Source organism: Oryza sativa, chromosome 4, assembly GCF_034140825.1.
Source record: "Oryza sativa Japonica Group chromosome 4, ASM3414082v1".
Lineage (NCBI taxonomy): Eukaryota > Viridiplantae > Streptophyta > Magnoliopsida > Poales > Poaceae > Oryza > Oryza sativa.
The window spans coordinates 35,215,936-35,234,547 of record NC_089038.1 but is presented as its reverse complement, the minus strand read 5'-3'; the positions used below and the strand labels follow the sequence as shown (position 1 = coordinate 35,234,547).

The 18,612-nt window shown below is 44.1% G+C and overlaps 1 protein-coding gene and 1 long non-coding RNA gene across 2 annotated transcripts; one reads left to right on the top strand and one right to left on the bottom strand.

Moving 5' to 3' along the window:
• The first annotated feature begins 6,525 nt into the window (after positions 1-6,525).
• Positions 6,526-8,084, top strand: LOC4337422 (CBS domain-containing protein CBSX5-like). The gene is made up of 2 exons (XM_066309589.1): positions 6,526-6,982; positions 7,061-8,084. The coding sequence occupies exons 1-2, from the start codon at positions 6,657-6,659 to the stop codon at positions 7,905-7,907; spliced, it is 1,173 nt and encodes a 390-aa protein (XP_066165686.1). The 5' UTR covers positions 6,526-6,656; the 3' UTR covers positions 7,908-8,084.
• A 7,254-nt stretch (positions 8,085-15,338) lies between these two features.
• Positions 15,339-17,340, bottom strand: LOC136356097 (uncharacterized). Its single transcript, XR_010740789.1, has 3 exons — positions 16,062-17,340; positions 15,855-15,984; positions 15,339-15,731 (listed from the first exon to the last, which is right to left on the bottom strand). It is a non-coding gene; the product is annotated as an uncharacterized lncRNA (long non-coding RNA).
• Between the last annotated feature and the right edge of the window lie 1,272 nt (positions 17,341-18,612).

The window sequence follows — 18,612 nt, the reverse complement described above, 5'->3', positions numbered from 1 at the left end:
GTTACCCCTTCGAATGACAGGTGGGGTCGGGTTAAGGTGGGGCCCACCTGTCGGTGGGGGTTGAGGCGCGAGGTGGGAGTGGATGGCGGTGGGGAAAAGTGGAGTGACCTCGTGGGGCCCACGGTTGGACGCTCGAGGCGGCCACGTGAGCTTGGTCTATACACCCACGACCGGGGGGAGTGGGGGTTTAGGGAATGAGACGGAGAAAATTTGGAGAAAAAAAAGGGTGTTGACGAATTTTGCACGGCGGCTTGAACAGTGAATTTGAAAGTGGAAAAGTCGATTCGTACAATTTTCTTCAAGAAAAAAAAATCTTACAAACGCTGAAGTGGCATGGTACAAGTAAATTTAGATTTTTGTATAACTCCTGCTCCTCATATAGTTCGATTTAACGATTAAGAACTTTTTTGTGATTGTTTTTAAATATCCCTTCTTCTAGATGTGGTTTTTAAAAAGGTTTTTCCAAATCCTTATTGAAAACAGGGAGGTAAAAGCTTCCAATCATTTGCCTCACAGTTTATAAGCCGTTGTTAAAATTTAAATTATAAAACTTTGGTTTTGAGTTAAATTTAGGATTTTTTTTATTCAACACTAACTTTTAAACCGCAGAAAACACAAACAGAAAAGTTTGGTCCATAATTTATGACTTGGTTTCTTATATACCGTTTTTGGTTAGTAGTAGTACACCAGACGATATATATAGTAATAATAGAAAAAAAAACAGAGAATCTAGTTCAAATAGAGGATACGTTTGAAAAACCATTCAGGCATCAATCCATTTATGTTCAACTTCTGTTGATGTACACTTGAGAAATCATCTGCAAAACATACCTATTTGTGGACATTTCTTTCGTCTTGATTGAATACCAAGGCTCCTACCTATAATTAATTAATAAGAATACGACTTTGTGCACCACATGCCGTAGTTGGAAAAAATTGTTTGTAGTCTATTCCAAATTTCTACTACTCCGTATGGTCCAGGTGCACAGAGCGGTTGAACTTGGACGGCGAGAAGAAGGTTGGTGCGGTGTTACGGTCATTTGTCACTCTCGTAATCGGTGGTTATGAACTTGTTTGAGAGCGCAAACTGCCGGATTATAAAAAAATATCCTACTTGTCGTCGTGTAGCCTCCTCTCCATTCATGATTAGTGCATGTATTAGCGAAAGATTTCGCTATTATTAATTCGAATGATTAGATTGAGTGGTTGCAAAACAGCTGTTACGTCATCCCCATTCACCGGCCGGTGTAACTTTGTAAGTCCCCAGTTTTCAAACTAAATAAAGCGTAGTAAGTCCATCTGTTAGAGTACCTGAATTGAAGTAAAGCATTTTTTATTTTTGTCGATGGGTGATTTTGTGTTATCTTTTGCAGTGATGAAGAGATAGAAAAAGGAAGAGTGCAGTGGTGGTGCGAACTCCCGGTTCCTCTAGGCCCATGCAATTATATTCCATGGGCCTTCCTTCCATTTATAGCCTGTTTATCCGGCACGTATATAATGGGCCGCATTTTCGTCTCTGTACAGTTTCAGCCCAGATAAAATGGGCCTGAAGTGACTGGCTAACGTTCTGGCCCAAAAAGTGGCCAGCAGCCAGTTGCGGCCCAAAACTTGTTGCATTCTTCACCCACTCTGGTGTCAGTTAGCATTGATCAATGTTTGTTTTGCGTGCAGGATCCACAGTTATCTCAAAGACTCTCAACCCTACCAATTTTTTGGTATTACCAAAATTTAGTAGGGTAACAAACTAAACAAACTCTTACCATTATCACTTTACCAAATTTTAGTATTACCAACTTTGCAAGCCCTTCACACTACTAAATTTTAATAAGGTTAATTTCGATAACAAACCCTACTGGTTTGCTTTCTAGACTCTGAATTGTGATGAGTACTACTACTAGCTAGCTAGCGTCCATTTTGAGGGGACACGACTCGTGGAAAAGAAAGAAGAGAATGATCGAGAGTGTGGCGACCCTTTTTATTGCTGTTTGTTACCGGGTCGATTAAAGTACATTTGTCTTCTTTAATTATGATGAGTAGGCATAAAGGTCACTCAAGGTGAGAACTGAACCTGCTCGATCGAATTTGGGCCAGCTAGTTTAGTGACGGTCCTTTTCAGGTAGTTGGTCACTGGACTTGGAGGTGAACATCCGTTTCACTACCAATGAATACTCGCACATTTCGAATCGAAAAACGGGTACTATGGCCATGTTTAGTTCCTCTCCACCAACTACAAACTTCTAACTTTTCATCACATCAAAAACTTTCCTACACACATAAACTTCTAACTTTTTTTTCAAACTTTCAACTCTTTTTTTAAACTTTCAACTTTTTTCAAACTTCACTTCACTCCTTTTCCACCACCTAAACAATAGATGAACTTTCATCTCTCCGGAATAATCCTATCATCAGCCCGGCCGTCGTTTTCGTTCTGATCAAACGACAGACACAGGGAAATATGGACCTAAATTAATTATCAGGACACTTGTCCGTAACAGAGAAGGGTTTATACAAGTTTTAGGTCTTGGTCGTCGTACACTGTCTATCTGGAGTACTCCGGTGCGATGCAGGCTGGAAATAAGCACCGATCGATCCACTGCACGCCTGCGCATGTATGGATGCAGCTGTGGCCATCTGCATGTCGCGCACCTGTCCTTCCTCCCACATGACCAACGCATTTCTTTGTTCCCCAACACCATCGATCGAGCACCAGCACGCCACCGGTCCACCGCTTGCTGCTTAATTTGGTCCCGCCTGGCACACAAACCGCTAAGAGGAAGTATTATAACCATACTAGTTAAAACCCCACTCATTTCTGTGAAAATTTAGTATGATAATAATAATAATAAATAACGTGTAAAATAGCTAGATAATATCAGATTAAGTAAATTAATGTGGTTTATGATAATTTAAATTTAAATAGTATGTAGAATGGTGATTCAAACGTAAAAAGTAGGGAGATAGTTTGGACCGTAGATTAATCATCTAAAGGCTAAAAACAATTGATGGGATATGACTTAATTAGAGGAAAAAAAGAGAGAGATAATTTGGACCATAGATTAATCATTTAAGAACTAAGTGAGAATGAACTATATAAGTATATAGGATATCATAAAACATAATAAAGATATACATTGAAACATTATGTAATTATGTTGGATGATAATTTAACATGTTTGTATTTGAAAAGCTCTTAAATTATAAAAACTGTAAAGATATATCATGTTTGTATGATGTTTAAATGTGATGATTGTTAGTGGATGATGATGTAACATCTTGTTAATTAGTGAATGATGATGTGGCATCTTGTTAGTGGATGATGATGTGGCATCTTTGCATGTTAAGCTTAAGAAGTTAGTGGGGGATAACTTTATAGTAAGATAGGATAAACTCTTGTGCTTATGCTTATTTGTAACATCCCGGTCTAGGGCTTAATAGGATTAATAGAATACTCATATCAACAAGTTGCAACTTCTTTTACAGAAGCCAATCTCCAAAGAACTCCAGGGTTAAGCGTGCTTGGCCTGGAGCAATTTGGGATGGGTGACCGACCGGGAAATTCTTCCCGGGTGCACATGAGTGAGGATAAAGTGTGCAGAAAAGATATGTGTTGGTCTGTGAGGACAGTCTATGACCTATGAAAGCTATCAGATGTAAGCGGGCCCGGCCTGGGGGAGGCGGGACGTTACAAAATGGTATCAGAGCCAACTCTCGCGGTTTCACGGGTGCGACAGGCCTGGGGGAGGCGGGACGTTACAAAATGGTATCAGAGCCAACTCTCGCGGTTTCACGGGCGCGTGTATCGCAGTTGCGCAGGCATGGTGGGCATGGCTGGTGTAGACTGGGAGTGGTTACACAGCATGGCACATGCGCTAGCACTGGACACATGGATGTGGCCAAGAGAGGACGTTCCTGGCCTAGGGTTGATCGACGGGGGCGTCGATCTCTCTTAAGGGGGTGAGGGTGTAACATCCCAGTCTAGAACTTAATAGGATTAATAGAATACTCATATCAACAAGTTGCAACTTCTTTTCCGGAAGCCAATCTCCAAAGAACTCCAGGTTAAGCGTGCTTGGCCTGGAGCAATGCAGAAAAGATATGTGTTGGTCTGTGAGGGCAGTCTATGATCTATGAAAGCTATCAGATGTAAGCGGGCCTGGCCTGTGGGAGGCGGGATGACCTATGAAAGCTATCAGATGTAAGCGGGCCCGGCCTAGGGGAGGCGGGACGTTACATTACTCCCTCTGGTTCTATATTAATTGACGTTTTGGACAAGATTGAGATTAAGCTTTTACAACTTTGACCATTAATAACTTTAAAAATATTTAGTTTAAAGAAACTAGAAAAACATATATAGATTTGTCTTTCAACACATTATAATAAAAGTAAACATGCATTTATTTATTGTATATATTATAATAGAAAATTAAGGTCAAATGTATATCTTGTAGAGCGTGTCATTGTCCAAAGCGTCAATTAAAATGAAACCGAAGGGAGTATAATACAGATTGTACTACCTCCGTTTCTAAGGATCGTTCATTTTACTACCATTTTTAACCTTATCTTTTTAGATAAAGTTATAAAAAATAGCTACATTTAATTTATTGTCAAAGTTTAGTAAGTACATATAAAGTCTTACCAAAATTTAGCAACCTTGCTAAAATTTTGGTAACCTTACCAAAATTTGGCAATGCCAAAACTTGATAAGGTTGAAATGGTAGCAAAGTGAACAAACCCTAAATATTTGATACCGTTGAATTTTTAGCACATATTTGATTGTTCGTTTTATTTAAAAACTTTTGTGAAATATATAAAATTGTATGTATACATATAAGTATATTTAACAATGAATCAAATGATAGGAAAGAATTAATAATTTCTTAAATTTTTTTAATAAAACGAACGGTCAAACATATTTAAAAAAGTCAACAACGTCAAATATTTAGAAACGGAGGGAGTATATGACAACCACGCCCTCTAGCTGGTGATCAGTTAAATTCATATATAGTGTGAGAAAGAAATAGGAGAAAAAACAAAGCTAATCTTATATTTAATTTATTATACATGTTAGCTAAAATATAAAATGGTTAAGTATACTATTATAAACATGCTTATTATAAACATGCTGTCATATGCAATCTGTATATTCCTACAACCAAATTGTAAAAAAAAAAGACGCAAATATTATAGAATGATCTAATATCAAATAATTAGAATTGGTGAGACTTCGAATCTATATCATTTAGCCCATTAACTTATGAGGGCATTCCCAACCCAATGACTAGAATGGTGTCCATAGCATTAAATGAGTTGCCACCTAGAAAAAAAATGATGTGACAAGTGAATAAATGAGGAAAGAGAAGGAAACCATGTCTTGCATGAGACATGGTTCCTACACAATATCCAATACATCATGTGAGATAAGTAGCATTAAATTGAAGTTATGGAATAGTGGTGTTTGCATTGAAAGAGTAGTGTCTAGTACTATTTTCTTAATGATGTGGAGTTTATAGAAATCATGTCTAGTGTTATGGGTTGGTACTGTCCTGAAGCTGATACGAAACCTTTAGACGTTTCAATCCAATTGTACAGACTACAAAAAATACACAGCTAGCCCAATTTGTCTTTCGTTGGACGCACTGGCAAGGTAAGCAACTAAAGTAGTAAGCACCCACCACGTATATATGTATGTGAAGCATATGGATTATGAAGTTTATTATTCAAATTCATGCACTTGCCACGTGCAATCCCAACTATACTGTTTTGACATGCTGACGATGATGTAAAGTTATAAACAGCAGATCGATTAAGCTTAGTCGTACTAATTAATTCCTCGCAAAAAAAGGCTAATTAATTAATTAATTAATAGTCGTAATTAAACAAACTAATTATTATCGGTCTCACGCTAGCACGTCATTACTGTTTCTCACCGATCACAAGGGAACCGGGCGATGCGTATCGTTGCCACGTCCAAGTAGGCTAGCTACTTCTTCAGCTTAACAACGCAACAGACGTGTCTACGAATGACGCCGACGTCTCGACCGTTTAAGCATACATAACCGCTTCTGTTGATCGGCTCAATCAACGAAATCCCCGAAAACGAGCGGGTGCACTCCACTTATTACTATTATGCTACCAATATTATTAAGAATAAAATAGTTATTTACTAATAAAATAATTAGGAGTTATTTTGCATTTATATTTTTTCCGGGTTAAATTGATTATGATCATCCATTGTGTGCTAGCACAATTCGTATTTCATACAAAAGCCGAAAAAGAGAGAAAAAAATAAAGTTTATTCACTATGACAAGACAATTATATCCCTCTATACTTATTTTATAATAATACTTTTTAATATTGGTGGTAGTATAAATAAATCCAAACAATTCAATCATTTATGAGATAAACGGTTGTTTTCTACTACTGAACCGTTTGGGCGAAGAAAACGCTGGTAGAGATTTAACTCGATGATGATGTCGCCACGACGCCTTGTATATATTTAGCGCCGCTCGCATATCTCAGACTCCAGTCCTCACCAGCTACAGATGATTCTTGCGCTTTTGATTTTCCCTACGCTTTTTTGACTAAAACCCTCGATTCCTCCTCCAAGATCCTGGAGAGACTAGCAGCAGCCGTCGCTGTACGTGTGTATCGTTGCATGGTGCTGCAATCTCACGATGTATCGGATCTCTGCATCGGCAAGCCGCCGGTGAGGTGGCTGCCGCCGTCCTCCACCGTCGCCGATGCCATCGCCGAGATCGAGGCCGGCGGCGGCCGGGGTCCGGACGCTGCCGTCGCCGTGTGGGACGGGACGAAGGGGGAAGTGGATGGCAGGGTGTGCATGGCCGACGTGCACCTCTTCCTCTGCGGCGGCGACGGCGAGGCGGCCAGCCTGGCTTCCCCGGCCGCCGCGCTTCAGGCCACGCTCTCCGACCTCCTCGCCGCCGGCGCGCCGCCCGTCCGCCGCATCGAGCCCCACGCGAGGTCGCGCGCACGCCACGTGTATCGATCTTGACCGCCGGCGCCACATGCGTTTCGTCTGACGAAATTTGTTGGTTACAGTGTGGTGGAAGCGGTGGACGCCTTCTTGGACGGCGCGCACTGCCTCGTCGTGCCGATCCGGGAGCGGTGGCGGCGCGCGGCGGCGGCGGGGGAGATGTGCATGTGCTGGCTCACGGTGGAGGACGTCGTGCGCTTCTTCGTCGGCTGCATCGGCCTCTTCGCCCCGACGGCCTCGCTCTCGGTTTCTCAGCTCGGCATCGTCCGCGAGGCCACGCTCGCCGTCGCCGCCGGCGACAGGGCGCTCTCCGCCGTGCCGCTCCTCAGCGCCGCGCTGGCGACGCACTCCTCCGTCGCCGTCATCACGGGCGCAGGCATCGCCCCCCGCCTCGCCGGCGAGGTGTCGCCGTCGGCGCTCTGCTCCTGCGACGTATCCGTCGCGGCGGCCATCGCCGCGCTCTCGGCTGGCGACCTCACGGCCTTCCTCCACCGCAGCGACCTCCGGTGCCGCCGCAACCTCCCCGGCATGGTCGACCTCCTGTACGCCGGCGACCCTTCGTCGTGGCCCCCCTCCCCCTCCTCCTCTTCCTCCTCCTCGTCGTCATCGTCGTCGTTATCCTCCTTCTCGTCTTCCTCCGACGACGAGGCGGAGGACGGGTACAAACACTATGCGCCAGCGCCGTGCGCGCGGCGAGACAACAACAGGCAGATCATCGCGTGCCACCCGGGGAGCTCGCTGGTGGCGGTGATGGCGCAGGCGGTCGCGCACCGCGTGACGCAGGTGTGGGTGGTGGACTTCGACGACGGCGAGCTGGTCGGCGTCGTCCGCTTCCTCGACGTGCTCTGGGTTCTTCGCGAACACCTCAACCAACCACCCCCTGATCTACCCATCGAATTTCTCATCAATTAATCCCAGTACTAAGCTTCGTTGATGTACATACGAGGACAAAAATTGCGACCATGAACTGAACCTTTTGTTCATCTTAAATTTACGCCATGTGTTTCGTCGGCGGATGAACTTGAAACGAAGGAAGAGTCAAAAGATTGATGGAGGACAGAAACCACCTGTCCCGACAAATTTTGCAAAGTTTGTTGGTCGATATGTGACGTCTGGATTGGATGATGCATACATATGGTTTCAGCGAGAGTAAATTCGGGTTGGTGGCCAGGCGAGCTACATACCAGATTAGTCCAAGGTGGATTCTAATATATCGAATAGACATTCACCCGTTTCTTCCGTATTAACTATATAATTATAAAAAATATTAAAAAATATACACAGTAGATTAATATGTATAAATAAATCACTAGTATACGTATATATAAAAATTATTATTTTTATTATAAGTTGTAGAAGTCGAATTTTAATATGTATATTTGTAAAATAATATATTACATAGTATTAATCTACTTTGTCAATTTTTTTAAATAAAAACTGTTTAGTTTCCCAGCTTAGTCAGAGAGATTTTTTGGCGATCGCAACGAGTTTGATCAGATGAGAGCCCGTACACGAATGACATTTCCCGATGTTCTTTTGTATCCATACTGGAGTAGGAGCATATGAAAGAGGGTTTTGTGTTTTGGCGGTAGCAAACTCTGCATATTGCTCCAGCATATGCATGGCTGGCACCAACATAATCTTGTTTTATCTGCCTTCTCGGCAACTCAACGTTTTGTCTCGACGCGCCACAAAAACGCACGAGGCCAACTGAACTGATGCATATGCTGTTGTGGCATTTGCATCTAGCAACACGTCACTAGGCTCTGGATGTTTGTGAATCGTGTGAGACGCAACTGGATCTCCTTGCCTATGGGCTATGGCCCGTGAGGCATGGCCCATATCAGCGACAACTCCGGTTTCACTCTTCAATGGGCCTTACTTGATTGTCACCAGACGTGGGCCACCTATCAGGCCTGATTCCAACTGGCAAGTTAATTTAGGAATAGGCCGCTATCCACAGAACAAATTAGGCATGGGCTTTGGGTCGTTGGGTGTCCTGATAGATAAAAAAAGGAAAATGTCCACTATAGATACCTCAAGTATGAGTCTTAGTTACATTCGGATATCTTGACTGCAAAACCGGATACAGTGTTGGAATTAATAGATGGGCTAAGGCCCATTCGAAGATTAATTCTTTGGAAAATCTCAAAAGCCCACCTCATGGGATGGCATGCATGTGGAGTTTAGTACCACCTTGCTTATTCTAGGAGAGGGGGACCTCCTTAAAAAGGAGGATGCCCTCCTTGCTACTTGAAACATGTGTGGTGGAGAGAAGAGGGGAAACACGCGCGCTCACTTGCCTCGCCACGTAGGGACCCTTGCGCAGATGCAGCCTCCTTTTGCAGTTTTGTTTTGCTGCGGGATTCGGATGTGTTTTGTTTTGGAAACATTCCGAAATGCAGTTTTGTTTTGCTGCGGGATTCGGATGTGTTTTGTTTTGGAAACATTCCGAAAATCCGGTGCGTGAAAATGGCATGGAGTCCGGATAGGTTACGCGCGACTTATCCGGTTCGGTTTACGCGGGCGCCCTGATCAGGCGATCTATCTCTATATAAACCGAGCCGCCACCTTCACGCAACACACGCGAAATCAATCTAGGGTTTGCCTCCTACTCTGTACTGCGCCGTCGCTCGTAGACTACTCCATCCCGCTCGCCGGCGTGCACCGGCGATCGGGAGAGCAGGTCTCCAGAACCTCTGCCTTCGACGTCCTGTACCGGGAGAAGGCGGCAATAAGGTTTTTGGGAAGCGCTTCGCGCGACTGCTCCCTGTTCGTTCGCGACGGCTCGCCTTCCTCTTCGCTCGCGTGCTTTGCGCCTTCGTTGACGCTCGCAACTGCGAGTAGTTCATGCCGAGCAACCGGACTTTCCGCCACCTCGGTACGTATTCGACATATTGCGCATATTTGATTTGTTCATGTTTTATTGCTTAGTTTACATGTGTAGATCTAATGATGCGTTCAATCTAGTTTACATCTGCAATGTCATGATTTATTTATGGAATAAATTAAATCATTATGTGCTTATAATTTCAACAATCCAAAAACCTTATTATAGGCGCTGTGATTTTACTATGGCTGGTTTTGCCGAAGCACTGAGGCCGGATAAATTCACCGGTGTGCACTTTAAGAGATGGCAGATCAGGGTCACTCTGTGGCTGACGTCTATGAAATGCTTCTAGGTGAGTACTGGCAAACCTGAAGGAATTCTTACTGCTGATCAGCAGAAGCAATTCGAGGAAGCCACTACTCTCTTTGTGGGATGCATTCTTAGCGTTCTTGGCGATCGTCCGGTCGAGGTGTATATGCAAATGACCGACGCTAAGGAGTTGTGGGATGCACTGAATACTAAATTCGGTGCTACTGATGTTAGCAATGATCTGTATATCATGGAGCAGTTTCATGACTACAAGATGGCTGGCAACCGTTCTATAGTCGAACAGGCTCATGAGATACAAACCATGGCTAAGGAACTCGAACTCCTTAAGTGTGTCTTACCCGACAAATTTGTGGCCGGGTGTATTATTGCGAAACTACCTCCATCATGGAGAAGTTTCGGTACTGCACTCAAACACAAGAGACAGGAATACTCCGTTGAGGGGTTGATAGCGTCTCTTGATGTTGAGGAGAAAGCTCGGGAAAAAGACGCCGCGTCTAAGGGCGATGGTGGGCAGTCCTGTGCCAATGTTGTGCACAAGGCCCAGAACAAGAGTAAGGGGAAATACAAAGCTCAACAAACCACCAATTTCAAGAAGCAGAAGAAGAAGAAGAAGAAGAACAACAACAATCCTAACTAGGATGAGAGGACTTGCTTTGTGTGTGGGCAACCTGGTCATCTGGCTAGGAAGTGTCCACAGCGCAAGGGGATGAAGGCACCTGCAGCGCAGACTTCTAAGTCTGCTAATGTGACCATTGGCAACACTGGAGATGGAAGTGGGTATGGTAATTTACCTACTGTTTTTTCAGTTAATCAGTCTACTAATTGGTGGGTTGATATTGGGGCCAATGTACATGTTTGTGCTGACATCTCATTGTTTTCTTCTTATCAGGTCGCACGGGGTTCCACCGTCCTAATGGGGAATGGGTCACATGCTTCTGTTCATGGTGTTGGCACGGTAGTTCTGAAGTTTACTTCGGGAAAGATCGTGCAGCTGAAGAACATGCAGCATGTCCCTTCTATCGACAGGAATCTTGTTAGTGGCTCCCGTCTGGGTAGAGATGGATTTAAGTTGGTTTTTGAGTCTAATAAAGTAGTCGTGTCTAAACATGGATATTTTATTGGTAAAGGATATGAGTGCGGAGGCCTGTTCCGCTTTTCCCTTTCTGATTTCTGCAATAATTCTGTGAACCATATTTGTGGCAGTGTGGATGATGAGGCTAATGTTTGGCACTCACGTTTATGTCATATTAATTTTGGCTTGATGTCTCGGCTTTCCAGCATGTGGTTAATTCCTAAGTTTTCCATTGTCAAAGGTTCTAAGTGCCATAGTTGTGTGCAATTGAAGCAACCTCGCAAGCCTCACAAGGCTGCCGAGGAGAGAAACTTGGCACCACTAGAACTCCTACATTCAGATATTTGTGAAATGAATGGGGTGTTGACGAAGGGTGGAAAACGATATTTCATGACGTTGATTGATGATGCTACTAGATTTTGCTATGTGTACTTGTTGAAAATGAAAGACGAGGCTCTAGACTATTTTAAAATTTATAAGGCGGAAGTTGAAAATCAATTTGACAGAAAGATAAAAAGGCTTAGGTCTGATCATGGTGGAGAGTTTTTCTCGAACGAGTTTGACTTATTCTGTGAGGAACATGGCATCATACATGAGAGGACGCCTCCCTATTCTCCCGAGTCTAATGGGATTGCTGAAATGAAGAACCGCATACTGACTGACTTGGTGAATGCCATGTTAGACACCGCGGGACTACCTAAGGCATGGTGGGGGGAGGCATTGTTGACCTCGAATCATGTGTTAAACAGAGTTCCTAACAGAAAGAAGGACAAAACACCATATGAGATATGGATTGGGAGAAAACCATCACTTTCTTATTTGCGCACATGGGGGGTGCTTGGCGAAAGTCAATGTACCAATAACGAAGAAGCGCAAACTTGGACCTAAGACTGTGGACTGTGTCTTTCTGGGATATGCTCATCATAGCATTGCCTATAGATTTTTAATAGTTAAATGCGAGGTACCTGACATGCATGTTGGTACAATTATGGAGTCTCGTGATGCTACCTTCTTTGAGAGCCTTTTTCCCAATGAAGGATACACATAGTGGTTCGAGCCAACCCTCTGAAATAATTCCCAGTTCAATCACACCACCAGAACAAACTGAACATACACCTGAGGAGGATGTCGGTGAAGCTCCTTGAAGGAGTAAGAGATAAAGGACGGCTAAGTCCATTAGTGATGATTTCACTGTGTACCTCGTGGATGACACTCCTAAGTCAATTTCAGAAGCATATGCATCTCCTGATGCAGACTACTAGAAGGAGGCTGTCCGTAGTGAAATGGATTCCATTATCGCTAACGGGACTTGGGAGGTGACAGAGCGACCCTATGGGTGTAAACCTGTGGGGTGCAAGTGGGTGTTCAAGAAGAAGCTTAGGCCTGACGGTACTATTGAAAAGTACAATGCTCGGCTTGTTGCTAAGGGCTATACTCAGAAAGAAGGCGAAGATTTCTTTGACAATTACTCACCTGTTGCTAGATTGACCACAATTCGTGTGCTACTTTCCCTAGCAGGCTCACATGGTCTTTTCGTTCATCAAATGGACGTTAAGACAGTTTTTCTTAATGGAGAGCTGGATGAGGAGATCTATATGGATCAACCTGATGGGTTTGTAGTTGAAGGTCAAGAAGGCAAAGTGTGCAAATTGTTGAAGTCTTTGTATGGTCTGAAACAAGCTCCTAAGCAATGGCATGAGAAATTTGACAAAACATTGACATCTGCAGGCTTTGCAGTCAATGAGGCAGATAAATGTGTGTACTATCGCCATGATGGGGGTGAGGGAGTTATTCTGTGCTTGTATGTTGACGACATACTGATATTTGGGACAAACCTTGAGGTGATAAATGAGGTTAAATCATTCTTGTCTCAAAATTTTGATATGAAGGATTTGGGAGTAGCTGATGTTATCTTAAACATTAAGCTAATTAGAGGTGAGAATGGGATTACACTCTTGCAGTCCCATTATGTGGAGAAGATCTTGAATCGCTTTGGCTACATTGATAGTAAGCCTTCTCCAACACCTTATGATCCTAGCTTGTTGCTTCTCAAGAACAAAAGAATTGCTAAGAATCAACTGGAATACTCCCAAATCATTGGCTCGCTGATGTACCTGGCTAGTACAACTAGGCCTGATATCTCCTTTGCTGTGAGCAAGTTGAGCCGGTTTACCTCTAATCCAAGAGATGATCACTGGCGTGCGCTCGAGCGAGTAATGCGCTATCTAAAACGTACTATGGAATTGGGGCTTCACTATACTGGGTATCCTGCGATACTGGAGGAATATAGTGATTCTAACTGGATCTCTGATGTGGATGAGATCAAAGCCACTAGTGGATATGTCTTCACACTAGGTGGTGGTGCTGTTTCGTGGAGGTCTTGCAAACAAACCATTTTGACGAGGTCAACCATGGAAGCAGAACTGACGGGACTGGATACTTCTACTGTTGAGGCAGAATGGCTACGCGATCTATTAATGGATCTGCCTATTGTTGAAAAACCAGTGCCGGCTATCCTTATGAACTGTGACAATCAAACGGTAATTGTCAAAGTGAATAGTTCTAAGGATAATATGAAATCGTCTAGACATGTGAAAAGACGATTGAAGTCTGTCAAAAAATTGAGAAACTCCGGAGTTATAACGTTGGATTACATCCAAACAGCTAGAAACCTGGCAGATCCATTCACGAAAGGGATTATCACGAAATGTGATAGATAATGCATCGAAGGAGATGGGTTTGAGACCCATATGAGTTATACTATGGTGGTAACCCAGTCTATGTGATCGGAGATCCCGTGAATTAGAACCTGGGAAGAACAAACCATTAGTAAACTAGAGGAGAGTACCAATCTATACCCTCTCTAAGTGAAGATGCATGTACTCTTGTGAGTTGCAAGGCAGGTTGGCTATGCCTTAATGAGTTCTGTTGGCTTTAATTAGTGAAGATGTTGTCCTGCAGAGCAGTCTTGAAAGAACTCACCTTTGTAAGCTTGACTGTTGGTCGCAGTCTATGGAGATTTTGGGTGAATCTTCTAGGAAGCTTACTAAAGACCTAGGAGTATGACTTATACGCTCCACCCGAGGGGTAGTCTACAGACGGTCTAGTACCAGATAAGACTCTGAGTGAAACTTGCTTGCACAAGACTTGCAATTCAAGGCGTAGTCCATTGTTCAAGTTGTGAGTAAGTGTAGCTTGGAGTTCTAGGTGGATATTCAATCTTAATCGGTCTCCATCGAACCGCTGGTATATAAACAGTACATTGGAAAAGGCAAATCTCAGTGGGATTTTGAGATTTGGTTGGGGATTGTTGGAATTAATAGATGGGCTAAGGCCCATTCGAAGATTAATTCTTTGGAAAATCACAAAAGCCCACCTCATGGGATGGCATGCATGTGGAATTTAGTACCACATTGCTTATTCTAGGAGAGGGGGACCTCCTTAAAAGGGAGAATGCCCTACTAGCCACTTGAAGCATGTGTGGTGGAGAGAATAGGGGAAACACGCGCGCGCGCGCTCGCTCGCCTCGCCGGGCAGGGCAGGCGGCGCGCGTGCACGACGTACGCGTCGAATGGTCCGCAAAATTGGCTCCTCACCCTTGCGCAGATGCAGCCTCCTTTTGCAGTTTTGTTTTGCTGCGGAAAATCAATATAGGGTTTGCCTCCTACTCTGTACTGCGCCATCGCTCGTAGACTACTCCATCCCGCTCGCCGGCGTGCACCGGCGATCGGGAGAGCAGGTCTCCGGAACCTCTGACTTCGACGTCCTGCGCCGGGAGAAGGCGGCAATAAGGTTTTTGGGAAGCGCTTCGCGCGACTGCTCCTTGTTCGTTCACGATGGCTCGCCTTCCTCTTCGCTCGCGTGCTTCGCGCCTTCGTCGACGCTCGCAACCACGAGTAGTTCCTGCCGAACAACCGTTTTTTCCGCCACCTCGGTACATGTTCGACATGTTACGCATATTTGATCTGTTCATGTTTTACTGCTTAGTTTACATGTGTAGATCTAATGATGCGTTCAATCTAGTTTATATCTGCAATGTCATGATTTATTTATGGAATAAATTAAATCATTATGTGCTTATAATTTCAACATACAGAGCATCCGCTGACCATCAAAACCAGTATAAATTGAGTATCTTGCTTAACTGCAAGATAGTTTATCTTACGTAACATATTAACTTTGTCTTCATATCCTGTAACGTCTACATAACACTTAGTACATGGCAAATCGAACCGTATCTTGTCAAGATCAACGTCGAGGAACGCAAATGAAAATCATCTCGTCTAAAATTTTCCACCAAAAAGGCCCAAACTACAAAAGCATTGGGTTCTTTACTTGTTAGGGCATGCGCAATGTATCTTACCCAACTAGTAAATAAGATGGGCCCATGACCAGGAGGTAGTAAGCTGCAACTCTTCTCACAATGCTTATATGAGTGTAGTGGTAAACAAGGTGGGGTCCACCTGAAAAAATCCATCCATCCCAACCCTCCATTACCTGGATCCTGTCAGAATCTTCATATTTTATTTGGTTGTTACCGGCAATAGCACAAATATCAGGTATTAACTACTACCTCTTCCCACAATGCTTACTACTGGGTAGTAGGCTTGAAATAAATGCTTGTTACCTGGTTTTTTGCCACATTGTGGTTGCTCTTAGCCGCTCCACATGTTTGAGGTGGTCCCACATGGAAGGGGAGAGATCCCGTGGATGTTGGGACGTTTGGTGCAGATTGAACATGATATACGCACAGTACGCTAATGAATTTTGTAAGTACGCACTAGTAAGTACTCTAGCTAGGTGTTTATCATGCAGGGTACGTACCGATGCTTACCGTTAACTGTAAGAAGCGGTACGCCGTTGAATAAACCAGTCGACGTGGCGATGTGGCAGCTGAACACGCAGCGGTCCACGCGCCCGCCGATGGACGAGTCTCACCACACCTTACGCGCCGCTAGATCTGGCCAAGCCGTGTGCACCACCGCTCCAGTGAAAAGTGACAGTTAATATAAAAGTTAATCTTGATCAAGTTTTCAAACAAAAAGTTAATCTTCATCAGTGCGACTCTGTCCCACACACTCCTTAAACCCTCATCGATTTTTTTTTAGTTTTAACTTAACTAGTGGTGGATTATTGGTGCTATATATGTAAATAAAGGTAATTAATCTGCTGAGTCACATCTCCGTCAGCTGCTCGGACCAATCAGAGCTTGTGAAACGCACGTCTCCGTCGAGTAAAGCAGAACGGAAAGTTGGCAAGTATCAAGAATCCAACGGCGTAGGATAGAAACATGCCAAAGAAATGTACTCCTGGAGCAAAATTAAAATGGCATAATTACAAAGTATGACGACGAAAGCGACCGTTTCTGACTTACTAGCTAGTATTCCTGGAGCTGTCGAGCATGAGATGAGCGTGTGGCAGTAGTAAGCGTGCAAAAGGCTATAGATATAGAATTTCTACAATACCATCGGATAACAATAAATATGTTTTTAATTCCTAACTATTACAACTGGCAACCTGCATGCACTCGATCCCTTAGCAGTACTCCCTCTGTTTCAAGTCATAAGATTTTTTTTTAATTTGATCAAAGTCAAAATACTTTAAATTTAATTAAATTTATAGAAATAATAATAATATTTTCAAGCCAAGACAAATTTATTATGAAAATATATTAAATTATTGACTTAAATCAGTTTGATTTTGGCTAAAGTCAAAATGCCTTATAACATGAAACACAGAGGGAGTAACTTACACTAGTACAACAATTTCATGCGAGTTGTTCCTTGGCTCCTTGCGATGCAGCATCTGTTGACATCTTCCATACTGCTTATGTAAACACACAGTTTGGACTGTCATGATCCGGTAGAGGATACTAGATCTCATCAGCAGGATTCTGTCAGCCGTAAGCTACATCTAAGTAGCAATATAGAGATTATTAACAACTCTGGCCTGGATAAGCGTCTGGCCAATCTACTGGCCATCCAAGATCAGCGCTACCGACCTGGCGACCTGTACTCTAGTCACGCCTCCTGATCCAATGCATGTGCTCAACTGCTCATCGCTCGCCGCTCGATCGACCTGACCAGTTTTTAATCACCATAATTAACACGCGTAACAGCGACCACAAACTTGGGATTACTACTAGTATAAACACGTTCGTTGCCGCCCTGACAAGAGAGAGAAAAGAGAGAAAAAAAAAAGGTGACTCGCTGCCGAGTCGGACACGTGACAACACGTTGGTGCCGCGTCCGGCTCAACCGCTTGCTCGCGCGGACCTTATCGCTCCGGTCCGACGCGCGGGTGACGTGTACCGAGCGACCATACCGTGCCAGCCTTATCCCCAATCCGGGCCCACACTTTTGTCGTCGCTCGGTGTGGGCCCCACCCTGTCAGTGTACGGCTCGGCGCTCACCGGCGTTTACCTCCCCAGCCCACGGGAAGGAGGCGGCGCGCACGTGGCAGTTGCGGTGGGTGAGGCTGTGAGGGCGGTGCGCGAGCCTACGTGGCACGCCGCGTCCACGGAGGCCGTAGAGAGGTGGCCCCCGTGAGCACGCAGTTCGAGTAGGCGATGACGTGTCCGACAGGTGGTTCAGCGAGCAATAATTACGGGGTAATATAATAAACCGCTCCCGCCAAACTAACGGCGGCAGCCCACGGAAAAGGCGTCCCTCGCTGCTGTTTCCTCCGTTTTTCGCTCACCTCCGGTCATCCTACTCGGCTACCCCGGCGGCAAAAACATGAAGTTCTACAGATCTACGACATCAGTTTACTAGTTTGTCTTTTGTTCTACTTTGCTCTTTCTTTCTTGCGAATTTCTTTTTAATCACGTTTTGTGTAGACCATGTACAGCATCCTCACTTGTGCAGGGTAGGAATTTCACAAGAAAACAGTGCTCGTGCAGCGACTCGATAGAAACGGAAGAAAACCGTATCAACAACCAACACGAGGAGGTGTGTAATACTCCTTTCGCCTTGTAATATAAAAGATTTATATAGATGGATAAATTTTAATACTATAAATTTAAACAAATTTTCTATGTAGATTAGTAGTATGTGTTATATCTATTTAATTTTTTTTATATTTTAAAACGGAAGTAGTAAACAATTACTTATGTAGGCTTTGGGTGCAGGGTACCGTAGGGGGTGAGGGCACCGCACGTCACGGTTAAGGTGGCCGGTTACTACTACTGGTGTCACATCGGCAGCGGCAACTGGTATTACGTGATGATCTTATCCTCGTCGTCTCGCCGTCTTTATCCCGTTCGCTGCTTGCTTTGGCTTCTCACATCAGCACTGACTCCAATAACACGCTCATCAAACAGCGCGCGCGAGCGAGGGATGGATAGGATATTTTCGTTCGCGTTCGTGCCATCCTAAATCCCGTCT